Source organism: Medicago sativa, chromosome 4 (genome assembly GCF_051527215.1).
Source record: "Medicago sativa cultivar Bolivia chromosome 4, Bolivia_mono, whole genome shotgun sequence".
Classification (NCBI taxonomy): domain Eukaryota; kingdom Viridiplantae; phylum Streptophyta; class Magnoliopsida; order Fabales; family Fabaceae; genus Medicago; species Medicago sativa.
In genome coordinates, this window is record NC_140752.1 from 89,862,728 (window position 1) to 89,890,321 (window position 27,594).

General features: G+C 32.9%; 2 protein-coding genes and 1 pseudogene across 5 annotated transcripts; 2 read left to right on the top strand and 1 right to left on the bottom strand.

Annotated features, from left to right (window-relative positions):
- Positions 1–403: 403 nt before the first annotated feature.
- Positions 404–3,096, bottom strand: LOC146933526 (nodulin-26-like). Its single transcript, XM_085705323.1, has 5 exons — positions 2,915–3,096; positions 2,575–2,799; positions 1,331–1,528; positions 1,176–1,237; positions 404–1,015 (listed from the first exon to the last, which is right to left on the bottom strand). Exons 1-5 carry the CDS (start codon positions 3,032–3,034, stop codon positions 790–792), a joined length of 831 nt encoding a protein of 276 aa, XP_085561449.1. The 5' UTR covers positions 3,035–3,096; the 3' UTR covers positions 404–789.
- A 19,392-nt stretch (positions 3,097–22,488) lies between these two features.
- LOC146933528 (uncharacterized) lies at positions 22,489–24,528 on the top strand (annotated as a pseudogene).
- On the top strand, positions 22,489–27,526 carry LOC146933527 (disease resistance protein SUMM2-like). 4 transcript variants are annotated; one of them, XM_085705326.1, is made up of 4 exons: positions 22,489–22,612; positions 23,232–23,916; positions 24,618–25,834; positions 26,484–27,526. In XM_085705326.1, the coding sequence occupies exon 4, from the start codon at positions 26,620–26,622 to the stop codon at positions 27,181–27,183; it is 564 nt and encodes a 187-aa protein (XP_085561452.1). In that variant the 5' UTR covers positions 22,489–22,612; positions 23,232–23,916; positions 24,618–25,834; positions 26,484–26,619; the 3' UTR covers positions 27,184–27,526. The 4 variants fall into 4 exon arrangements, with proteins under 4 accessions (XP_085561452.1, XP_085561451.1, XP_085561453.1 ...); XM_085705325.1 differs by having other exon boundaries at positions 22,489–23,916; XM_085705327.1 differs by lacking the exon at positions 23,232–23,916.
- The last annotated feature ends 68 nt before the right edge of the window (positions 27,527–27,594 follow it).

Here is a 27,594-nt window from a genome sequence, read left to right on the forward strand (position 1 = left end):
TTTTTCATTTCTCTCCCATCTCTTTCCTTTTCTCAATTCTCAATAATGAGCACTTTTTAGTGTGATGCTAATGCTATGGTATTTTACTATCTTTTCAATGGTTTAAGATTTAGATTACCCATTCGAAAAAATTAAGTTTATCAACATTTTATGTTACTTTGATATTTAATCAACCAACTCATAATTATTTTTTAGCAAGTCACTTTTGAATTCCTCACTACACTAAAAGATGTGTCCGAGTAGGGATCCATTAATGGCAAATCTATAACTTTTTCTATGTGGATTAGATCATATATAGACTCATATCAGACATATTTGCATTTTACACGCATACAAATTACAATAACTAAAAGTGTATATATGATTATCAAGGGTTTCTAATTTTTTATAAAACAACAAAATATATTAAAATCATAATACTATATATGACCTTGAATCAAGGTCTTCTGCACATTAAAAGAAACTTAGGAAATTCTACACTCTCTATATTTATTTTGGATTTTTGTTTCTCTGGTAGAAAGAAAACTAGTTTTGGATATTATAAAATACAAAAGTAAATAAGTATCAATGATTTTGAACCATCAATTTAGCACCTTAATTAGGAAGTGTATGCAGTGATGCAGCTCCTTTTAAAACTGCACAGGATCATGATACATAGTACCTTAGTACTACTACACACAAACCATTTTTATTTTCTCATTATCATCTCTAACAAAGACATGTACACAAGTAAAAATGTTATTGACTCTCTGCATACATGATACTTGATGACAACTTTTTTCCAATTTCTTAAACTATTTGGTTCCCACCACGTCCAGCTTCTTTGAGGAAGGATGCACTCTGGGTGATCTCACGCAATGGCTTGTTAGTGTACCTAACAGTGTTGTAGACCCATGCTCCGGCGATGGCCCCCAAAATCGGCGACAACAAATATATCCATATTCCTCTGTACTCATTGTGTACAAAAGCTGGTCCTAGAGTTCTAACCGGGTTCATTGATGCTCCTGTTACCGGTCTGTCAAATAAAAAAGTGACACGTCTCATTTTACAAATTCGTGTTATACAGATAAATTAGATTCGACATAAATATCTAACTCTTAGTTTTGCAATTTTTTTTTATGGAACATATTAGTAATTTTGCATTTAACTAGGTTCTAGATAGGGTAGAAACATACCCTGCAATCATCACATTAAGCAATAATGTAGACCCAATTGCAATTCCAGCCAACTCACCAATCTACAAAACATAAAATATGAAAATAAAAATAATGAATAAAAGTATTAAAGAACGTTTATATGAACATGAGATCGATGTGTTTGATGAGTTTACCGCTCTAGTATCGGTGGCAACTCCAGAAATGGTAAACATAAGGTAAAATGTGGTTATGAATTCAAGAACAAAAGCTTGAAGGTTAGACCCAGATGGAAGTGTTCCTGAAAAGTGGTCATGTGTGCCACTGAATATTAGTTTAAGAGTTCCACTAGCAAGTGTTGCTCCCAAGAGCTGAGCTGATATATAAGCTGGTACCTATAAGAATTATACAAAGGATGATTCATAATTGCATAACATTGTGGTAAAAATAATTTTTGGACAAACTAAGTAACATGATTTCTTGGAGAAACATTTTAGCTACTTATTCAACGAGTATTTTCATTTGGGAGCTTTTACGGTACCTAATAAATTGAAGAATTTTGGTATAATTTTCTCAATCAATAAATAGTAGAATGTTTTTTAATCAAAGAACTATTTGTAAACCCATGTGCTTTAAGAAATATCACTTCATAAAAATTACCATAATTTTTTTGTCAAAAAAAAACATCATTTTATTACCAATGAGAGTTATGCCAATTTTATATATATTTATTTAAAAATATTTAGAATTTACTATTATTGGTTTAAAATTAATGTCAAGGTTATTTGACTGATATTTTCATGTAAAATCAGGAATACAAAGTATTGACTTATGAATTTTGTTTTCTTATACTTTTAATGTTTTGATAACCTTTAAAATTTGGGTTGGATTAAGCACTACCCTACAAAACCGAATTGTAAAGTGATATCGTCCGAGAGTAATGAATCAAACCACTTGTTATTCTATATATTGTCTCTATTTTATCATTTTCAATATATAATTTAGTTATTATTACATTTTGAAAATGATATCGTGTAACTTTTTATTAAATGATGGTAAGTTGGCGTGAAAACAACGAAGAGAAAATATATTCAGACTTAAAAGTTTTGTTTTTTGGTAAAAAAAAAAAGATTATTTTTTTACAGGATAACATACTTGTTTTTACAAATTGAGTTAAAAAAAGGGGGGTAGTTTTCAATTTCAAGAGAAGTGGGCTTTAAAGAGTCTTAATTTCTTGTGGGCCTGCAGATAATTATACCGAAAAAATGGCTAATCAAGAAGCCAAGATTAAAAAAAAATAGTTTATCTTGTATTATAGAGTATATATATACATTTAAATAAAGTAAATAGAGTATATATGTTATCAACTTTGTATGTCAAAATATTATATTATTTACAAAAATAAACTTTATGGAGAAAAAAGATTGTGTGTAGTGTTGACCTGTAACAATGGAAACCTCCTTGTGGTAGCAAAAGCAATAGTAACAGCAGGATTGAAATGAGCACCAGAGATATGACCAAGTGAGTAAATCAATACCAACAAAGTTAGTCCCCAAACAATTGCAATCCCAGGAAGTGTTACCACGTTGTCGTTGTCCTTGTTCACTACTATTGAAGCACATCCTGCAAATATCAAGAAATATGTGCCCACCATTTCTGCTATTAACTGTATTCACCAACAAAACAAAACCTAATTAATTCAATATACTATATGATCAAAAGTTCAGAAAGAAACTATGTAACTATGTGTATGAGTTTGTAAAGGAAAGATTAGGAGACACCTTTTGCAAGAAAGGGACAGAGATAAAGGAGCCAGAGCCTTCACATGTTTGTGAGGAATCCTTGTTTGTATCTAAAACAACCTCATGGGTTTCAATTCTTGCTGAATTATCATTTGCCATAAGTGATAGAGAACAAGGAAACAATTTAGAAACAAACAACACAATACACTGTGTTATGTCTTGCCTCCTCAACCTGAAATAAACGACTCCAATTTATAGGCAGACAGTTAGGTACCAAAAGTTTATAAAGAGACAGAATAGTTTAAAATTCTCGTTTACAATAAAAAAGAAATAATATTTTTTTTATTTGAGAAACAACTATTTAGGTCATGTGCTATCGCTATGATCTCTGAATATATCAAAATTGCAAACACATCATTAAGTATCTCTTTTATTAATCACTAGTGTTAAGATGAGCATTAATGTGTCTGTCTTTCTGTGCTCATTAACAAGGAAAGATAAAATTGAAGAAGACGAAAAAATAGAAAGAAAAAATGTTACTAAGCTTGATCAAAATAAGGTTTTTTAAGTGTCTAATTTGTTCCTATGTTGTGGATTGTTCCTCCTATTGTTGTGTATTATTTTTATTTAATGAGATTTAACTAATTTTTTAATTGATAATTTAAATAATATTATAAAAATGATAAACTACTTTAAATGGAATAAAAAATCCGACCCAAAAGAATGTATCCCCTTTATATTTTGTTTTTTTAAACTAAAAATAAATGATATTCATTCAAATTTATAGAGTACGTCGATACAATACAAATTCATTGAAAACATAAAGGATAAATATGTCAACAAACTTACAACATATATGTTAATAGCATAAAACTAAAAGACATAAGTCTACAAATATGACTATATTCAAGGGTTCGTGTTGCGAATTCGATGAAAAACTCACACCAATAACAACTTGATGTGTGGAGCAAGGGATAATTAAGCAACCAAAATCAAAGTGTATGGAACAATTATAATCACAAACCAAAAGTAGAAAACAACAGCGAGAGAAAAGGAAGAGAGAACACAAAGAATTTGTTTACCCAGTTCGGTCCAAATTGACCTAGTCTGGGGGAGAGAGCAGCCCTCCGTTCCACTATATGATGAGTAACGTTACAAAAGAGATTTCAATGGGTTACAAGAATAAGTCTCCCGCCTAATTCTACCCAAATCCCAGCCTCTTCCCGTAACCAAGAGACTCAATCCTAATAGTGTTTCCCAAGGTGAATCAACCTTCAAACCCTAGTTTGTTGCCAAGAGACAAACTCTATACAAACCCTAGTTTGATTTCTAAACCCTTGTTTCAGCCCCCTCTATCTCTCTCAAAATAGTCTGATACAAGGCCTATATTTATAGTAAAAGAAACTCCCATAAAATTGTAACAAATCTGGCCCAAAAATACGTTTCTGAAAAATAACAGCACGCGAAATCGGCCACCGATTTTCCAAATCGGCCACCGATTTTTCCCGAACAGAAAGCCTCCCAAAAGGCAGCCAAAATCGGCCACCGATTTTCCAAATCGGCCACCGATTTGTACTTTCAGCAAACATCAATTTTGGCCTCCAAACTCCAATTTTGAGTCACTTTCACAACAATCTCCACCTTGACTCCAAATTAGTGATGATGCCCATTTAACATCAACACCTTGCTGCTCTTTCCCTTGCTTCCCACTACGCCGAGTAGCTCCACAAGTTTACACCTTAATCTCTTCAATCATCGGAATGCCTTCCGCCCTTTTGAAGATCCTTGTGTCCAAACTACTCAAGGAATTTTAGGTAGTTCCACAAGTACACACCTTAACCTCTTCAGCCATCGGAATGTCTTCCGCCTTCTCGAAGATCCTTGTATCCAAACTACACTAGGAATTTCAGGTAGTTCTACAAGACTACAACATACCTCTTCAATACGAGACATCTCCCGCTTCCTTGAAGATCACCTTGCATCCAATCACCCTTGGACTTTTAGGGTAATTCCACAAGCCGTGCTATACATTCTTCAACCTCCGGAATGCCTTCCGTCTTCATGAAGAAAACCCTTGCTCACCACTAGAGCATAGCACCCAAGGTCCTCCATAGTCGTACCACTCCCGGTGTGTTCAACTCCACCTAAAGCTGAGCTTCCAACCTCTCAACTAGCAAATGAGTACATCCCACTATGTCTTCCTTGAACCTCCACCTCAACCGGTAGATCATGAGTATTCTTACCACCGCCTCTCCAGGCTGATGTTGAGTGTTTAACGTCTCTCCAGACGATCACCGCTCCACTAAGCATCAATACCAAGGTGACCAACATCACCTTCATCCTCCAAACAACACCACACCATCAGAGCACCTGCATCCTCATAACCCTCAGTGACAATTTGTGCGGAGTTACCATTAATCTCCGGACAATCCTTCTTGAAGTGACCCATCTTGTTACACTTAAAGCATTTAAACTTTGTCTTGTTACTACTTTTTCCCCGGTTACCTCTACCTCCACCATTCCCTCTTGAAACACTTAGGCCTTCCCCGTTTTCATCAACTCTCAAGTCCTTCGACTTAGTCAACTCCTTGGTTCTCAAAGCTGCTTGAACTTCTTCCAAGGTAACAGTGCCTTCTTTTCCATAGAGCATGGTATCTTTAAACGATTCAAAAGATCTAGGTAGAGCACACAACAAGAGTATAGCTTTATCTTCATCCTCAAGATTCACCTCAATATTCTCCAAGTCATCAAGGATTTTGTTGAACTCCGTAAGTTGCTCCATGATGGCCTTTGACTCCACCATCTTGAATGAGTAGAGTTGTTGCTTTAGGAATTGCCGATGAGCCAAAGACTTTGTCATATACAAAGATTCCATCTTTGCCCACATCGATGCCGCGGTTGGTTCCTTTGCTACTTCTCTCAAAACTTTATCTCCGAGGCACAAGACAATGGCACTCCTGGCCTTGTCCACCATCTCGGTCTTCTCCGCTCGTGTCATGGTGACCGGTAACGAACCTTCACCCTTCAAAGCTTTCTCACACTTCTGTTGTATTAACACCGCTTCCATCTTTACCTTCCATAACCCAAAATCGTTATCGCCGGTAAACTTCTCAATATCCCACTTTGAACCCATGATACTTGATTATCCTTTGACCTTTGCCCCACGGTGGGCGCCAATTGTTGCGAATTCGATGAAAAACTCACACCAATAACAACTTGATGTGTGGAGCAAGGGATAATTAAGCAACCAAAATCAAAGTGTATGGAACAATTATAATCACAAACCAAAAGTAGAAAACAACAGCGAGAGAAAAGGAAGAGAGAACACAAAGAATTTGTTTACCCAGTTCGGTCCAAATTGACCTAGTCTGGGGGAGAGAGCAGCCCTCCGTTCCACTATATGATGAGTAACGTTACAAAAGAGATTTCAATGGGTTACAAGAATAAGTCTCCCGCCTAATTCTACCCAAATCCCAGCCTCTTCCCGTAACCAAGAGACTCAATCCTAATAGTGTTTCCCAAGGTGAATCAACCTTCAAACCCTAGTTTGTTGCCAAGAGACAAACTCTATACAAACCCTAGTTTGATTTCTAAACCCTTGTTTCAGCCCCCTCTATCTCTCTCAAAATAGTCTGATACAAGGCCTATATTTATAGTAAAAGAAACTCCCATAAAATTGTAACAAATCTGGCCCAAAAATACGTTTCTGAAAAATAACAGCACGCGAAATCGGCCACCGATTTTCCAAATCGGCCACCGATTTTTCCCGAACAGAAAGCCTCCCAAAAGGCAGCCAAAATCGGCCACCGATTTTCCAAATCGGCCACCGATTTGTACTTTCAGCAAACATCAATTTTGGCCTCCAAACTCCAATTTTGAGTCACTTTCACAACAGTTCGGAATACACATGTCTCCGAATTTGTAACGTTGATAACACCAAATTCATTAATTAGATCTGCATTGGGTCGAAGTTGATTTGACAATTTGAACCAAACAAACAGCGTAATCGGGCGGAAAATACAGACAACGCCGCACAAAGACGACGAACAACAATGCCACAATAAGACAAAGAAATCAAGAAAATATATATATATATATATATATATATATATATATATATATATGTGTGTGTGTGTTATTTAAATAAAAGTGAAGAAGAAAAATGATTTAACGTGTGATTTTAGGTCAAAAATTGACTCTAAATAACCCCTTTTTTTGGCAAATGAAAGAGAAGAAATTAGTGTTATGGGTGACGACTCACAAGAGAGATCTTATATATTTTAAATTATTTATGGAATTTTTTTTTTCTCTCTATAATATCTTTAATTAACATAATTAATGTTGCGTTAAACTTTAAGAATAGAAGGTACGTATAAACATTGTTTTGCCGATGTAGATTGGTGCAGTTGGTAGTAAGTTTACTCATACACCATAATATTAATGATGTGCGTCCAACTATAATGGTTAAATCTCTAAGCTTGAACCCTAGTTCAACTTACTTAAATTTTTAACAAAAATTGACAAGTCTAAATTGACAACTTTTTTCTACACATTCTTTCAATAAATTCTAAACAATCAGCTGAAATTCGTATGGTCCCACTGAGTTTATGTGAAGGCCGTATAATTTGGTGTGATTTTTCTTCAGAACAGTGAAATAGTGCTTAAACTGCAGTATTGCTCGGAAAATACTTGGGTGACATAATGTCACCGTGACATTAAATCTGGGCCACACAAAGGTGTTGTGTTGTGTGGCCCAGATGTGTTGTATGTGTTGTGTGGCCCAGATGTTATGTGGCAATGTGTGTTGTGTGGCCCAGATTTAATGTCACGGTGATATTATGTCACTCAAGTGCTTCCCGTATTGCTCTTGCAAACATTCGTGTTATTTAGTTTATACACCCTCCGGTCACTAATATAAGTAAAAGTTTGATTTTTAGATTCATTCATTAAATGACGTATGTAGTCTATAATAAAGACTACATACATCATTTAATGAATGTGTCTAAAAATCAAACTTTTGCTTATATTAGTGGCCGGAGGGTGTACATCTTTTAGGGGTAGTTTATACTATTAAGTATATAATTAGACAATGATTAAGGTTCCTTTTATTTTTTGACAAAATGATTAGGGTTCCTGAATCAGCCAAAAAGGAATATACGATTTTGCCAAATAACGTAACGAATATATGGAGAGAAAATAAAGGCAATTTTGGTTTTTATATAGTTTTGCATGTCTAATTCTAGAGGTCGTTGTTTTTTTTTTTTTTTTTGAGAGGTCTAGAGGTCGTTGTTGACAATATCAAAGGAGAGTTTTGTTTCTTTTGACAATATCAAAGGATAGTAAATGATTTCTTCGTGTTAATATCATGAATTAATAATTCATGTTGAAAATGGCTAACGGACAATTTGAAATGGTTATTTTGCTTGCATTGCCCCTGAGAAGCATTGAAGGCTCAACTAACTACCCACCTGGCCAGCCATGTATACAGATAAATGGAAGCATCAAAGGATAGCAAATATCTCTTTCTTTCCTTTTGTTTTTCTTTAGTTGTTTACTTTTCTTTCGAGGTCATTTGGCGAGTATATTGAGACCAGGCCTCGTCTTCACTTTCATACAAGAGACGTATTATATTATTTTCTAATATTCTAATTTTAATGTTTTAATCAATCGAGTAAAATGTTATCTTAGTGATAATCAAGTCATCAAGTCATACGACTCAAGTGGTAAATGAACTTCAATTAAGGTTGATTTGAGTGTTACAGTTTAATCCATAACCAAAATTATTTAGACATCTCATAGCCTTTACATATCACTCGTCTTCTCAATAGAGGGGCAAACCCTAAATATGTTTCTTTGTGCTTTCTTAATTTCTCTTTAAGGCGACTCCCCTGTGTTAGGGGTTCAGCACTGCCTAATTCATTGTCTGCGTATATTGCCTTTATGTTTTGATTACATGTGTCCTCTATGATGTCAATTTTTAATTTGTTTCAAGTTTGTACTTTATATGTTTGTTGAAAAGTCTGATAAAAATGCGTTTTGTCGGTACTCTATTTTGAGTAAAGGGATTACATAGACTATCACCATATTCAATACCCTCTCAGTCATACATACTACTTGTTAACATGTGGTCGGGTTGGTCGTGTCATAGACTACTTATAGCCGATATGAACGAATATCGACAAATATTACGTCCATTAGATGGACGTGATTAAAAATTGTGGATCTTGCATTATTCTCGACCACTGGTCATATGTGAAACAAATTAGTTTCGTTGTTATGTTTAAGAAATTTGTTTGTTAATCTTATTTTGGCTTCTAAAATGTTTATGTGTATCGTTAGCGTGGTTTTGACTTCGATGATCACTGGTGTTGATCTCAAAATGGTGATAAAAATGTCTCAATTTATGATCAATTTGATTGTATTATCTTTTTTGTTTTTATTTTTTTTGAAAGAGTTAAGTTTTTTTGTTACTATGTTATAGCTATGAAGTTTCCACCAATATTTAGCAGTGACTAATTTTCGTTGGAGAGCTTCTAGGCCACATAAATTGAGTTCTCTCCTTTCAACCAAATTTTTTTCCATATACAAGAGTAAGCATCAATGTATTTTCGACATTTCATTTTCTTTTCACTGTTGATGTTTTCTGTAATTATTTTTTTTTTGGTTACAAGGCTAAATTAGAGGAAAATCAAACAACGAAACAGAAAGCAAAACTAACGCCTTAAGAAAAGCGTTCCTAATTCATCCGACTGCAGCAAAGGGGGAAGGCCCTCTGGGGGGTTGGAGTGAATAGCCAAATCCACATCATTCGAAGCTCCTAGTTTGGCCAAAAAATCTGCACACTGGTTACCTTGTCTTAGCGAATGATGGAGAGAGAAATTTCTTGAACTGAGAAGATCTTTGATATTCTGAATGAGCACGGCATAGACATGGAAATGATTTAAATCTTCCTTAATCAGGTTGACTGTGAGAAGGGAATCTGAATAGCATGCCACTCCCTCATAATTCAGGTTAATAGCTAAGATGAGACCTTGATAGAGAGCTGAAAGCTCAGCGAATAGAATGTCCTGAGAGTGATTGATAAAACCTGAGAAAATAGAAATAAAGCTGCCAGAATGGTCCTTTAGGATACCGCCATAGCCTGTTCGGATAGGGTCTCCACTACAACTACCATCGACGTTCAGTATGGTGCACTGAAGATTATTGTTGTTCCATCGAATAAACCTGTCCGGAGGAGGGGCGGTTGCGGCGCTGTGGAAAGTCGAACTGATAGTTTCCACCAGACTGTAAATGTTACTACACAACTGGGTTAAGGACAATGTTTCGTTACCGAGACACATAAGATTGCGGTGTCTCCAAATCCACCATAAACCTGACAGGAATATGATCGACCGAGATGAGGTAGCACCCTCTTTTAACCAAACCTGCACCGAATTGGATGAGAAGAAGTGATGGGAGGAGAAGCCGATGTTTTCTGTAATTGTTAATATGGATGTGTAGTAAACACATATATTAAACATAAAATTAATTATAGTAAGTTACTTACCCTAATTAGCTGTTAATCTGATTGACTAAGTCTTATTTTACTTACTCTTTATGTAATTTAAAATATTTTTTCGTAGATAGACAAAATAACAAATAACTATTAAAACTCATACACATAAGTGGAGGGACCATGGATGTAATTTTGGCATTTTCGCCGGTTGAGATAGGATTTTCGCCGGTTTGAAACGATTCAAAAACTAAAAGGACTTGTTTGAGACTTTTGAAACTTAAAGGACCACTTTGGGAAAAACGAAAAACTTAAAGGACCTTTAGATGCATTTGACCTTATTAATATCATATTTACTTTATCATTCTAGGGTTAATTAAGTAAACGATCCCTATAAATATTCAGAATTTTGTTTTTAGTCCCTCTGACACTCTTGACCATTTTAGTGGCCAAAAATGTTGATGGAAAATTTTTATAAGGACAAAAAATGTTGATGGAAAATTTGATAGACTAAAAATGATGACGAAATTTTTTACCAAAACTAAAAGGTGCGATTTTATGTTGTAGAAACTAAAAATAAAATTCTACATATTTATAAAGATTATTTACTTAATTAACCCATCATTTTATGTTTCTTTACTTTAGTTTCTATAAAAAAAAAAAAAATAGTAATCCAACTCACCTAATTTTCTAGTTAGAAAACATATGCTTTAAATTGAGATTCAATTCAAACTTGTTCCTAAAAAACAATGAGCAGAGCCCTCAAAAGTCAGAGACACAATAACGACAACGTATCGCCCAAGTCCTGTGTCATAAAACCATGAAGTACATGGTCGTGTGCAATTGTGCATGGAAAAAAAAATTAGAAAGGTAAGAAGGACCATTTGGTTTTGTCTTTATGTTTTTGATACTTTTTCTTTTGAAAGACTGTTTTTGTATGCTTTGTACAGATTCAGTTCACACAACTTCACATTTCACATTTTACACTAAAAAGAATGAATTATGTTCACATTACTCAGTCATATGCATTAGCTTTAAGCTGATCTCACATTTCTGTCATGACAACGCACAATACAATTTTTAAGGTTACATGTAAATCCAAACTCAACCTTTCGAGGGACTAAAATGGCACGTCTCTTAATAAAAGAATTTAACAACTATGTTATAGAAAAATTATGTATATTTCAACATAATAGGGGAAGAATGTAACTCAAGTTTCTCTCTATTAATAGGAATGTAATTTTTTTTTTGCTGGTGGCAGGGGTTTGAACCCCGGACCTTGCATATATTATGCATTTGTCCCTACCAACTAAGCTAAGCTTATGGGTGTACATGGGTTGGGTCAACCCACAAAACCCGGTCAAACCCACCCAAAAAACCCAAGAAAGTGGGTTGGGTTGGGTTGGGTAATTGGGTGAGTATGGTTTTAAAAATGAAAAACCCATAAAAAATAACGGGTTTCGGGTAAAACCAGACCAAACCCAATAAACCCACTTACCCAATAATGCCAGCATTTTTATTTTTATTTTCATTAGGAAGAAGGAGAATATATAAGATTTCGGTCATAAATCAAATCTAATTTTCAAAATTGACAAAAGGCATTCTCTATATTGAAAATCAAAACATGTTAGAGTTAAAAATTCGGATGTTGTACTTTTTGATTGTTTTGATACTAATACAATTTTATGTCATACAACTTTTTGTTGTAAGTATTTTATGATGAAATTCATTATTTGATATTTATCATTATTTATTTTTTTACGCTAAAATATAGTGAAAAATATGTTCTACAATTTTTTTTAGAAAATACAAAAGTTGAGTAATTTTTATGAAAAAATACAAAGACTCATAGTTTATTCATTTAATATTAACAAAAAAACATAAAATAATTTGGGTAACCCACCACCCAACCCAACCCAAACCATAAATTAGTGGGTTTGCCCAAACCAGCTCAATAATGTAACGGGTGGTTATTTTACCTCACCCAAACCGGAGTACCCTATATGGTTTGGGTTTTGGGTTTGGCCAAACCCAACCCAAACCGGCCCATGTACACCCCTAGCTAAGCACACGAAGACAATAGGAGTGTGATTTAAACATCTATCAATGAAGGTGAGTGTAAATTTACTTTATTATCTGTCATTTTTGGAACAAAATAATATCATGCCATTAAAAAATTGTGATTATGATCAAATATATGCATATATTCGATAAATCATTCATGACTGTGCTATTAAAGTTTTAGTTACTTATTTTTTAAATGAAAAATATACTTTTACGCTTAAAATAGAAATGTAGAAGTGGTACGTCCGGAAAAATAAAAAAATTCACAATTATATGTTCAATTTGTGAGATTTTAAACAATTTTGCGACCATTTTACTTTTCGGCATATCTAAATCCCCGCAAAATGGTATAGTGGCTCATCCAAAAAAAATAAAAATCATAGGTCCATTTTGCGAGTTTTTAAACAATTTTGCAACAATTTTAGTTTTAGACAGATCCAAATCCCCGCAAAAGGTGTAGTGGCCCACCTGAAAAAAATTAAAAATTATAGGTCCATTTTGCGAGTTTTTAAACAATTTTTCAACAGTTTTAGTTTTCGACGGTTCTAAAAATGACATACGTGATTTTTGTCATGTTTATACTTGGCTGGGCAGCGGAGGTTTACATACCTTCTAATTTGTGGGGGGTTTTAAACTCCCTTATATTGACCGGTCAACATAAATTTCTCCATTTTCCTAAAGTACCGATCCGAGCTTTTTAATCAAACTCCACTACTTCAACTTCGTGTTTAATGTTTATTACAATTTTAATTTTGCGTTTATGTATTATAGTTTATTTATTTTAACGGCTCATCCAAACTTTTTTTTCCTGACTCTGCCATGGTGTAGAACATTGTAAGAATTTCAACCATAAAAAATGACCGTGCAATAGTGAAAAGAAAAACATTATCAGTACTGTAAAACTATGTACATAAATGCTGAGATTGTCAAATTAAGCATGGCGTTGATTATGCATGTGGTCAGTAGTGGGGTGTTGGAAAATTATACATGCGCGTTGAATTAAGCTCCGTTACTTTGCTTCAACCCTTTTGGACTTGGATTGTGTTGTGTTTACAGATTGGGTGGAAAGCGCATAACTACTTTGATGCTTTATCTTCAATTTTTCCATCATTAAGATTTTCTTTTTGACAAGTTTGTATCATTAGATTTAAGACCAAACTTTTTTACCTTAAAAGACACTTTCATTCCAAGAAAAGTTTTGTATAAAAAATGTGTCATAAATTTATGATTCTATTGTAGCAAATGTGGATTAGAAGTATCATATTGCATAGAGAAATGAATGCCGAGCAATATATAAAATCAAATGTCTTAATATTTAATACAGAGATGTAGTGTCTAACTCAGTTGTGTGATTGATCTTATCCAATGTGGATGATCCTCTGAACACCCTCATGACACAACAATGGTAGCAGAGTCGATAAGTACTAAAAGGGATCGTTTCACGTGTCTCGTTGATGCAGCAAGCAACGGCGATGTAAGTATGTGAATGAAAAAAGCTTCTGCTTGAAGGGGAGTATACTCAGTTGAATGGATGAGCTCACACACAGGAGTGAGACGGTTGGCAAGTGTGAGTTAGATGTCATACATTAAATAGAAAAGTGAATGTGATGCAGTTTTGGATAGATCCAACTTATTTGCAACTCTTCTTGTAAACCAACAACATCAACATTATAATGAAACATCAAGTGGCATCTAGTATGGAAAAGTGACTAACTTGACCAACAATAGAGAAAACTCCTTTTAATTTTACTATTGATGTATGAATACAAAAATTAAAGGTCATCATGATTCATAACAATAATTACAACTTTTATAGACAAAATTTAATTACACCGCACTTTGGTGACATAATGTCACCGTGACATTAAATCTGAGCCACACAACACACACCTTTGTGTGGCCCAGATTTAATGTCACCCATACAACACATCTGGGCCACACAACACAATCCTTTGTGTGGCCCAGATTTAATGTCACTGTGACATTATGTCACCAAAGTATTATCCCACCAAATGCCTTTAGCGTTTGCGAAATGAAGCATACACAAAAATTAAAAGTGAAAAAAACACGTTAGGTTTTTATCCTCTTTAGCTCCACCTTTTTCAGTGGAATGAAAATATATATCATTTTTTTTGTGTGGAAAATATACATAGTTTTTTATTTTGCATCTTATTTTATTTTGCATAAGTTCTTATTAGATGAGTATTCAATTTGAGACAATATTGAGCACTAGATATAAATATTTTTCTCTAATAAAATTCGAACATCGAATCGTCGAATTATATGGTGCAAAAAAGGTTGTCTAGATTCTATAAAGGAAAAAATTAGCCACAATCGTTTTAACCACGACTTTTTAAGGACTTTTACTGATTTTGATTCTATAATCCAAACAGAAAACAACCGTTTTTAAATATTCGAATATTTTAGAATATGAATACCCTTTTTTTTGTTCGAATGCACAAGAGGGGTTTGAAGTCTGTAAATGGGCCATTCTAATTCTAAAACCAGGTGTCCTTGTTTTGTTCGGATTTTAGAAAATGAAATAATAAAAATCCCAAAGAAGAAAAAATAGTTAAGTCATGGTTGAACTATGACTAAAACAACCATGTGAAGTGTGTTATGGTTTTTCTGATTAGAATCTTTTTTTAGAAGAATCAGATTATAGAATCTAAAAGCCATCAGAAAACAAAAAGCTGACAAAATTTGTCATTAAATAACATGATATATCAACAATAACAACGATAAAATTCAACCACAACAGTTTAAATAGTATAATTCGACATAAACTCAACAACGTAATATAATAACATAATACAACGACAATAATAAATGTGACAACATAATTAAACACAAACAAGATCATGAATCAACTAAACAAATTTATTCATAAGGTTCATCCATGCACATCTTAATTTCTTCGTTTGTCCTGAGTTGAATAGAAGTTTCCTGAATAGCATGGACAAATCTCACTAAGGTAATGTCTAACTTGATCCGTCCCTTCAAACGATACTGGTTAAATATAGAGAACATGGTTCTCACATCATCGTCGTTCTAGAGTTTCATCTGGGTGAATCGAATGTTTCCATTTAGGTCAGTCGACGGACGATGATACTCAACACTAACCACCATTCTTGTGTCACCGTGGTTGAGACGAACTTTAATTTAGTCCAGTTGATCTTGTAAGTCAGACAGTGTAACATCAACAATGACCCTAAACATATTGTGTTTCTCCTTCCACCTATGTAGTAAATTACAACTAGATTACTGTTCAATTCTACTTAATACAAGCTCGTTATTCTGTGAATCAAACACACTGATTTGTAGAAGTTTTTAGGCATTGTGGATAATAGAAACTGTCAGTGCAATGCAGACCACGAGAACTCATATGATTGATTGGTTCGAATTACATAACTAGAATTGTACCAAACCCCAATGCACACAAGTTTTTACTCAGTATGAGTACGAGTATATTGACGAGTTTCAGGTTCTATAAACCGATCGAGCGGATAAAATATTGTATGGATACACGTGATATTGCAATATATACACTTTATGAACATAACATAACAAAATAGAACATAACATAACACAATATAATAAAATAGAACAAAATATAACACATAATATTATCCAAAATGTAATACACAAGCGGTAACACATAATATCATAAAAAAATGTAACACATTCGTGGTCAAATAAAATCCATACGAGTCAGGTTAAACAAACGATAACCACAAGACCGACTATTTGTCCGATTCAACAAAAATGGCAAGTGATGCATATACAATCAAGGGTTATATAAGTTTTGGTCCTTATAAAAATTTTAAATTTTGCTTTTCATCACTCTAAAAAATTTCAGCAATTTTTTATTCTCCAAAAAAATTTCGTCACCACTTTTGATCCCTACTTTTAAACTAACTCATGTGTATCATTTGGATTTTTAATTTTTTTAGGGTCATATTTAGTATATTATAGATTATAGATTCTCTCTTGCAAAAGTTTAGAATCGTTTAACAAGGAATGAATTTTAATGTATTTGACACTTAAAAATTCATATTTTGCAAAAAGATTTTTTTTTTTGGGAGCGATTCTTTCTTATAATATTCTAAACATTCTTGCATCAACTCATTCAAAGGCTTGAAGGGTACACATAACCTAACTTAAAGACATAAACTAAAAGTGGTGACATAATTTTTTTGGAGGACAAACAATTAAATAAAAAACTTAGAAGGACTAACGGAAATTTAATATTTTTATAGAACCAAAAACTTATTAAACCCTAAAACTAATTAGATGATATAATTAGAAGGAAAATTGAATTAGGTTAAATTTCAAAAATGGGAATTAAGATAAAGTGGTTGATCATTATATAGATAATAATAATAATAATAATAATAATAATAATAATAATAATAATAATAATAATAATAATAATAATAATAATAATAATAATAATAATAATAATAATAATAATAATAATAATAATAATAATAATAATAATAATAATAATAATAATAATAATAATAATGGTACGACTCGAATTCTACAATCCCAAACATGTTTCATTTCCGATTATAGATCCAAACAAAGTGAAATGGAAAAACCGTAGGACAAAGGAGATGAGAGGGGGGGTATTGAAATGACCGAGAATTCGTATGCTATTTTATTAAAAAAATTGGAATACAAATAAATGAGATCAAAACACAATTTTGTTAAAATGATATTGACATAACTAAACTTTGGGCCTCATTTAGTAAATCATATTGAAGTAAATAAATTTTCGTTAGAATGTACTAATATAAAATTATTTGTGAGACCTATTTCAGAATTTTTTGAGGGTGTTGAGTTTGAGGAAATTGATGTTTACTAAGAGATCCACAATGATAGTAGTAAACAAAATACATATTAAGGAATCAATTACTTTTATTAAAAAAAAAAGAGAGAATCAATTACTATAGTGGACCACCTCCACCTCCAGAAATGATCCACCATAGACCGATACTCAATGGATCCACCGTTGACCGATACTTTTCGGAAAAAAAATTAGCTTATAACCCTCGTCATGTTTATGGATATGGTGGTGACTTGATTGATATCAATTCAATATAAAATACACCCTCCGGTCACTAATATAAGCAAAAAAACTACATTTTAGGTTCATTCATTTAATGATGTATGTGGTCTATAATAAAGACCATGTGCATCATTAAATGAATGAATCTAAAATATAGATTTTTGCTTATAATAGTGACCGGATGGTGTACATATTTATTTTATATTATTTTTATCGAACCAATATTTATTAAGTCACCGTCTCAACCATAGTAATAAAAATAATCATTAACATCTAATTTTAAGGAGACGAATAATGTTGGACTTATAAATGTTTTTCAAATATTGGTCCATAGTGGACGTGATCCATATTAGAATTTGCCTTTATCACTCGAACAATTATACCACTCTTTTAGCATAATGATTTTGTCAATCTTCCAATCATTATGTTTCATCTAATGGCTGGCTACTATTGTGTTATAACTTGTTAAGGAGCTTTATATCGACCAACCTTTCATGTCTATAATCCCTCACAAGTCTAAGACATACCCATAAGCTCGAGCATACAAAGTGATTGACTTTTTATTTATGTTTTCTTTCATGTTAGCAAAACAGTCACGGTAAGATTGTAAGTCTAAGGCATGTTCAAAGCACAATCATCATGCCAGCCGAAGTTCAGGAACAACCAACAAGAAACAGTTACGGGATTGAAATATATTACAAATGTAGCAACAAAGAGTGGACTTATTTAATGGATCCTAATTGTATTCCAGCTAATACAAGAATGCAAACTTAGGGAATCAAATGAAAGGTTAATTTACTCAACTTTGTCTATATCAAGAAACTGAACCCTGAAGTCATTCAGTGTCAAACCTATTATAGTATCAGAATCATCAACCTCAATTTCCTTTGAAGGTCATTTGTGAAACATATCTCATTCTTCATTGATGTTATCTTTGTCACTTTAATTATGATAGGATTTAATTGGTATGCAATGTGAATTACTTCTAATTATTTCATCATTAAAAATGTTGTCATACATATGATTGGAAATGATTGCTTGAGAGAGTAAAAGTTTTACACATGCGGTATATAAATATTAAACTCGTTAGGATATAATAGACAACTATAGAGTAAAAGTTGGGTTGATTCAATTTTTTTCTGGTCCCTAGTTTTTTAGTGAGAGAAACTCCACCTTCTCTCTAAGTTTTCTTCCTCTTTCACTCATGGAGGAGGGGTGATTTTAGGTCAATTTTTGACCTAGAATCACCCCCTCTGCATCTTTTTTCCCTTTCAATTTAAATAAGTGATTTCCACATATCAGGTTTTTCTTTCGTGTTTTTTCGTGATTTCGTCGTCTTAGTGCGACGTTGTGTTGTTCGTCGTTTTGTGCGGCGTTGTTTGATTTCGCATCTTTTGTTGTGCGGTGTTCGTTTGGTTCATATTGAAAGATCAGCTTCAGACAATCACAAATTCAATCAATGATTTGGGCATCAACGTTGGAGATCCAGAAGCATGGGTATTCTGGTGATTTAGATTTTACCATATCATTTGTAGGCATCTTGCCGTTGTATGCTATTAACTTGGGTGCTGTGAGTTTGTTCGCAGATTCACCCTCTATGTTTTTAGCGATATTGATCATGTTATTGTCTCTGATGTATACTATCAATTTGAATAAATGAATATCCTTTTGTGATGTATTCTATCAATTTGAATGAATGAATATCCTTTTGTTTTTGTCAAAAAAAAAAAACTATTGGAAGTTGTTCCTTCTATCATTCTAACCAACATTTTTGACCATTTTTACAACTTATGTTTTGCCAATTGCAGAAAATAGCGATTTGTTTAAATGATGCTACTCAACAGTTCTATATAACACCACGGTTGCCGCTATTTGACAATATTTTATACTACTAATTAGTGTATGTTAGAACAATGGTGGTTTGTTCAAATTCTGCTAAGTGCTTAACAATATTTTATGGCAGCAATGCTCTTCATCGCGAGGACTTTTGATACACCTCTCAAATCGCCATCAACCGATAAAATCTGGTTCTGGTTGGAAAACACGGGCCATGGGTGTAATTTAAGTCAAACTTTCAGTTAAGTAGCGTTTTAAGTAGCCTTCGCAATACTGTCGTGAATTTTATTGTCGATACATATATTAAGCATTTTCTATTTTACAGTAATTAGTAGTTGTTTGGTTTCACGTTGCAAACACTCAAACAAACGTTTATACTCTCAAATGAGATTCTAGTACATAGTGTATATCATCAACTATGTACTAAGCCATCAACAATATCATCAGAAAGATTTTCCTGGTTTTCTACCAACATCAAGCATTTCTAATAATAATGACAGAGGAGCCATAAAACAGAGCTGCAATGGAGAAAGGAGATTTCACATTATCATCAACTTACATGAAAAACTTATCAACAAGTGCTGAACTATTACTTAGCTAATTCTTAATAAAGATTCAGCATTGCTAGCTTTCAAAATGATGTATTTTTTATGTTAATCTTAACTATTTCTTCAATTGCCAACAAGTGAATAATGCAATTTATTGCATCAAGAAAAAAGATCAAATGTGGTGATTATTACTACCACTCTATGTTGAACTAACACACACAATCATGTCTTAAATAAGTAAATCATAGCTTGAATATCAATACACACTAACAACAACATTAAAAAAATATACAACATTACCACCGTCTATAAAATCAAATCATACAAATCAAGATAGCTAACCAAAACCAGAAAAACAAAAGGGACACATGAAATTGGTTAGTGAAGGCGACAGTAATACAGATCCAAAAGATGAAAAAGATAGATCTCATAAACGGGTGGGCCCACAAGAGAAAACCTGGTGAGGCAACCTTAAAGCTTCAGATTTAGAGAAGCAAGTATCATCAAGATCTTGACTGGTGCACCAGCTGCACTTGGAGTTCTGAGAACACTTTGACTTTGAAACCAACTCTCCACAGTTGATAAGGATGGGTCTTTTGCTGGCTGAAAAGGGTTTCCTTGATGAACCATCTTCAGCCACCACCATTTGACAAACAAGGAGAGAGATGAAGATGATGAAGAAGAGTAGCTTGGAGTTGGGGATAGAGAACTCCATGGATGAATGATTCCAAGCTCAAAGATTTCAGGTTTGAAAAATTGGTAAACTTTCTATGTTTATTCTTCTATTCGTTCTACTTTACTTTATTTGAGACATTTGAAATGTGGACTTTCGTACACAGAAAATTGTTGGAAACGGCATTGTCTTTTCTTTGACGGTTCCGTTGTTGTTGAGCCTTTGGGTGCAGGAAATTTGTTGAGATAACAAATACTCCCACCGGTCATAAATATAAGCAAAAATTTATATTTTTTATTCATTCAATTAATGATGTATACGATCTTTATTATACACAACATACATCATTTATTAAATAATCTAAAATATGAATTTTTGCTTATATTTATGACCGGAGGGTATATATTTTATTGAGTATTTTAGATTAGTTTTTTTTTTTTGACAAGTATTTTAGATTAGTTTATATTATTTTAATGTTGTGATATTTCGTATATAAAAAGTGTGATGTTTAGACCAAAAAAAAAAAGTGTGATGTTTTAATAAGTTTTTTTTGACTAAGATATTTAAAAATTTGTTATAATGAATGAAATATATATTTTCTGACTAAGATAATCAATGTAGTGCGTGTAATTTTTTTACATATACATTTAATTAAATCATATCAAATAAATATTTGTAAAAGTATTTATTACACATTGATCTATATTAATGATATCAAAAAGTGATTTGATTGGATGTATGCATAAAAATATTTTACATTATCGAATATATATACAATTTTTATTATGTGAATTGAATATTCTGTACCATAAGATAAGACCAACATAAAAATGTTTTGCACCCTCAATATATATAATTTTTTTTTTATGCGAATTGAATACTCTTCATCTATGGACACAAGACCACATGGATGAGAAAACCCTCGTCTAAGAGATTAACATTGTTACATTTCCAAAGGTGAATTCAAACCCAATGCATTTGATTAAACTGATTTTTTTTTTACTTTTAATAATTTATTTGAATTCATATAGAATTTAACAATTTTATTTTCTTTTGGTTTTCCACATTTGAGATGACCCTGTGTACGTGATATTTTCTTTAAAAAAAAAAATGTGCATGTGGCATTTGAATCTAATAATTTAATAAATTCGACTCCCATCACCAAAGTTTAATTTCTATATATAGTATTTGTGTTAAATATGTTTTTTCGTCTATAAATGTTTTAGTTTTTTACACTACCAAAAAAAAAAGTTTTAGTTTTTTTGTTTTAATCTTAATAGAATTTTGTTTTCAATTTTTGATCCTACAAAAGTTTTACATCATCACTTTTGATCATCGTTTTATGTTTTTTGGATTTCACAACTCATATTTCATTTATGATTTGTTAAAATATCTATTTTTTTTAGAGATTCTTATAGTATCATGATTTGTAAAAATATCTATTTTTTAGAGATTCTTATAGTATCTAATTATTCATGCAAAAATTCATTCAAAATTTTGAATGATAGATATGAGTTGATTTAAAAACATAGATCAAAAGTGATGACGCAAAACTTTTAACAAATTAAATATGGAATGATTTATTTTTTTGTGCATGTGGAAGGAAAATTTTAAAGGGATTAAAACAAAAAAAAAATCAGAATATTTATATGCATAAAAATATATTTAACGTTAATATTTTAGGACCCGTTTGTTATAGTTTTTTTTAAAAGATGTCATTTTAAAAATATATGTGATTTTTACTATGTAAAATCTCGAACAATGAATATTTTAATGAATGAATATTAAAATCTCTTTTTTAACTTATATCAAATGAGTTTGAAATAACTTTTACTATTTTTTAGTAAATTTAAAAAAAAAATCCATTTTAAAAAATACAAAGGAAATCCATTTTTTTAAAATCTAAAACAAACGGGTCCTTAATCATTTACTCTCACATAAACAGCGGCCACGGGAGCAAAAACTGCTTCTGTCTAAGATCTAGAAAAGATAGATATCAGTTACTTGGGTTAGATAGACTCAAAGACCGGACAACACGCCTTTCGTTGTGGTAAGATTTCACCTTCCTCCGTTGATAAATCAGTTTCAACTAAGGTTTGGTATACTTTCTTGCTTGTTTCTGTTAACAAGTCTCAATCTGCGATTTTCAATCTTCTAGTTTAATATTTTAAGGGATTTTTTTGTAGAAATTTCTTGAAATTAAAGTTTAATAATTTCGTTTTTTTTTTTTTAATGCCATTTGATCATATCCCATATCTTTTAAACAACTTCCATTATGTTTTAGATTATAGACTCTGTAGCTTGATGTTTGGCTCACGTCAACTTCCCATATCTAATTGTGGTATTGCAACTCTAGTTGTGGTGTATGGTGGGGTTAAAAATCGGGTTTGACTCATATATTGAGTATTTAACACTCTAAAATAAGTTGAATTCTGTTACGACTTAATTGTTTAACAAATTTCAAAGCTTAAAGATACAAACACGTCTTAGCTTCACTACTCTAAATTTTAGCTTCTGTACATGGAAGATAACAATCAGCTGCAGGGATAATGTTATTAATAAAAGATTAGGGACACTATTTTGTTTCAAGCACAATATTATCTAAATTTTCTTTTCTCCCTGAACCCCCAATCTTCCATTTCTATTTTCATAATTTTTTCTGTGTTTAGCTTCTTGTGCCATTATGTCGTATGGGGAACCGGTTTTCTGTTCCGGGGCTAGTTTGGGGAACATGTATAGTCACGACATGGGTGATAATGTTAAAGAACAGATTACGAGTGCATGAAGAGTGACAGACCAAGGAGAAAATATAATCGGATTATGCGGGCCGGATGAAAGAGTCAAGCATTCTGTAAAAACAGCTATAAGAAGAGCTGAGAGAGATCAATTATTCCAAAAGATTGTCACAGCAACCGTGACAAAGAAGCCAGACATTACAAAGATTCAAACACAAATTGGTGATGCAATAGGTCTCAGTTTTGATGATAAGACAGATACAGCTGAATCAACTTGTTGTATGTGTTTCGGTAATAACAAAAGAACAACAACTGCTGCAAGAGCTCATCTTCTGTGTGCTAGGATGAAAGAGCTGCAAACTGTCCTAGTTGTACTGTATGATCTTTGTGGTAGACTTGATTTATGTGAGATTGGTATCCCCTTTGGCAAAGATCATTGTTGACATCTACAAGTTTTGAGGTTTTATCCAAACAAATGAAGGTTCATAACTTGATACAACTATTAGAGACATGACATAGAGTGTTTGAAGCAGAGATGGTGAAAATCTGATGTCCAAGCATGCACATCATTTGGAAAACACAATGTTGGAGAGATTAGAGATTGGCAAGTGCTTTGTAGGTATAGATGAATTAAGACTTTGTTTTTTTTGTCAGTTGCTTGTGCTTGTAATTTTAAGATATGTCCAGTTAAGATAGTAATAACTGTCAAGATGTGTTGTGTAGTGTCCCTTGTGTCTAATTTTAACTTGTTTTTACCATATGGGTAGCTAGGTGGCTAATGGCTATAGTGTATCATGAGTTCAAAGACTGAGTACCGATTTCCTCCATTTATGTGATCTAGTTTGGGGCTGTTTGGAGGAGTAGTAATATACCACGGGGTATATTTAACTTTGTGTCCAACAAATCGTTCTTAAATAATTTTTGAAGGGTGGATATGTGGGTGTACTTCAGCACTTAACTCCTTAGATTTTGGTCATTTTGACAATGGGCCTTGTGCTTTAATGTTGTAATTGCTGGTTTATTTTCAAAGTTTCATTTAGAATTTTGGATATTGATTTGGAGAGTAAGGCTATGTTTTGACCTGATAAATAATTATGTAACTGCAAGGGCTTTTGTACTATGTTTGGGATGTCGATGCTTATGGCAGTTTTGTTGATTTTCCTGTAGAATTTCCTTGGAATACAAGTTTATAATAATTTTAGTAGTCTGTTTGGCTAATGTCATTTGATCATATTTCGTATCTTTTAAACAACTTCAATCTTGTTTTAGTTTATAGTCTCTGTAGCTTGATGTTTTACTCTTGTCAAATTTCTATTTCAGGTGAAAGCATAAATTTGAACTTTCACTAATCTAATTCTGGTGTTGCAACTCTCATTATATGCCATGGATAGGTTCGCCTCATGAATGGTGGAGCGAAAAAAAGAACAGATGGACATCGAGTATAGAGTAAACTATAGAGTTAAGTGAAAAAAATTGTATTGAAACTTCTTGTGCCAATATGAAGTCTGGAGACTGGGATGGGTATAAAAAGGCTAGTTTTGGGGACATATACATTACCAGCATGGATGATAGGGTTATGGAACAGATCATGGGTGCACTAAGAGTCAGAGACCAAGGTGAAAGCATAATTGGATTATGTGGGCCAGATAAAAGAGTCAAAGCTTCTGTAAAAACAACTATAAGAAGATCTGAGAGAGATCAATTGTTCCAAAAGATTGTCACGGCAACTGTGACCAAGAAGCCAGACATTACAAAGATTCAAACACAAATTGGCGATGCAATAGGTCTCAATTTTAATGATAAGATGAATGTAGCCGTATCAACTTGTTGCATGCGTTTTGGTAATAGTAAAAGAATGACAACTGCAGAAAGAGCCCATCTTCTTTGTGCTAAGATGAAAGAGCTGCGAACAGTCCTGATTGTACTGTATGATCTTCATGGGAGACTCAATTTAGGTGAGATTGGTGTCCCCTTTGGTGAAGATCATAATGGTTGCAAGATATTACTCACATCTACAAGTGTGGAGGTTTTATCCAATCAAATGAAGGCTCATAAATTGATTCGATTGTCAGAGACATGACATGATTCTCTTCCAACTAGAGTGTTTGAAGCAGAGTTGATGAAAATTTAAAGTCCAAATATGCACATCATATGGAAAACACCGTGTTAGAGAGATTAGAGTTTGACAAGTGCTGTGTTGGGGTAGATGAACTAAGATTTTGTTTTTTCTGTCAAATGCTTGTGCTTGTAATCTAAGATATTATATGAATAATATCTGTCATTATATTACTGTCATCAAATTGATTAGTTATTCATTTAATTTCTATATTTAGTCTAGTCTTGTAAATAACGTCATCTGGGACAACGAATTGTTTTCCTCACTTAAACGACACCGTTTCCATTTTAGCCCACTTGTTTATTCATTTACTAATGTAAATTGAAATTTTGTCAAATGAAGCTTTCTCACTTCTCGGGTATAAGATCTAATGAAGTTTTATCTGTACTTCGTTACTTACACTGCATACACTTAGGTGGTGGTAAGATTTCTCTTGTTTCTTTCATTATTTTCATCTGTCGTTCTGTAAAGGGAGGGAGGAATTCACCTTCCTTAGATGAAATAGTATACAATGAATATGATAATCTTGCACACAAGGCTGAAGGCTACCCCAAAGGAGCACTCACTCTCCTTTCACACTAGAGCATTCTCTAGTCACTAAATTTAAATATTCAAATAAGCTTACTAAGTGGCTGTTTGTTTTCATGTTGAAATCAAAGTAAACTGACGTTTAGGCCACTGCTACATTTTGTAGCTTCTCAAATTTCACGTCGCACATGCTTTGGGACGCGAGAATTTTGATGCAGAAGCTGTTCAAAACATGCTATAAGTAACTTCTACTAACTGATTATTAACTACTCTAATTACCAATTATTCTATATCCTAAAGGACAATGTTTTGACCTGATAAACAATTGTGCAATTGTAGAGGCTTTTGTACTATGTGTGGAATCTCAATATTTTAGGGGATGCTTTCCATACAAATTCATTGGAATACAGGCTTTCAAATTTAGTAGTCTGTTTGGCAAATGTTGTTTGATACTATCTTATATCTTTTAAACAACATTCATTATGTTTTAGATAATAGAATATGCAGCTTGATGTTTGGCTTATTTAATTATTCAATTTCAGGTGGAGGCATGAAATTTAATCTTTCCCTAATCTAATTGTGGTGCGGCAACTCTCATCATAGGCCTCAGATACCCTGTGTCTTGTGTACGGTAGGCTGAAAAAAAGGGGTTTGGCACTTTTATAGCAAGAACAGATTATGGAAGATATTGCAGGGGCTTATTTTCCGGACATTTACATTCCTAACGATGATAGGGTTAAGAAACAAATTATGAGTGCACTAAGAGTGAGTAACCAAGGGGAAAATTTAATCGGATTATGTGGTCCAGATAGAAGAGTCAAGGCTTATGTGAAAACCGTTATAAGAAGAGCCGAGAGAGATCAATTGTTCCAAAAGATTGTCACAACAACTGTGACAAAGATGTCAAACATTACAAAGATTCAAACACTAATTGGTGATGCAATAGGTCTGAATTTTGATGATAAGACAGATATAGCTGAATCTACTTGTTGCATGTGTTTTGTTAATAATAAAAGATTGACAACTGCAGAAAGAGCTCTTCTTCTGTGTGCTAAGATGAAAGAGCTTGAAACAGTCCTAGTTGTAGTGTATGATCTTTATGGTAGACTTGATTTAAGTAAGATTGGTATCCCCTTTGGTGAAGATCATAATGGTTGCAAGATATTGCTCACATCTACAAGTTTGGAGATTTTATCCAAACAAATGAAGGTTCATAACTTGATACAACTAGACATGACATGATTATCTTCCAAATGAAGTCTAAACATGCACATCCTTTGGAAAACACAATGTTGGAAAGATTAGAGATTGATAAGTGCTTTTTAGGTATAGATGAATTTACACTTTGCTTTTTTTGTCAGTTGCTTGTGCTTGTAATTTTAAGATGACCAGTTCTGATAATAATAACTATCATGATGCGTTGTGTAGTGTTCCTTTTGTCAAATTTTAACTTGTTTTTGCCATATGGGTAGCTAGGTGGCTATAGTGTATTATGAGTTCAAAGACTGAGTTCCATTTTCCTCCATTTATGTGATCTTTAGTGTTCCTTTTATCAAATGTATTTATCAAAAATATTTTTAATTTAATTTTTTTACTTATGAATCTTTTTTGGTGTGTTGCAAGTAAAATTCATATATAAAAAGTTTGACCGTT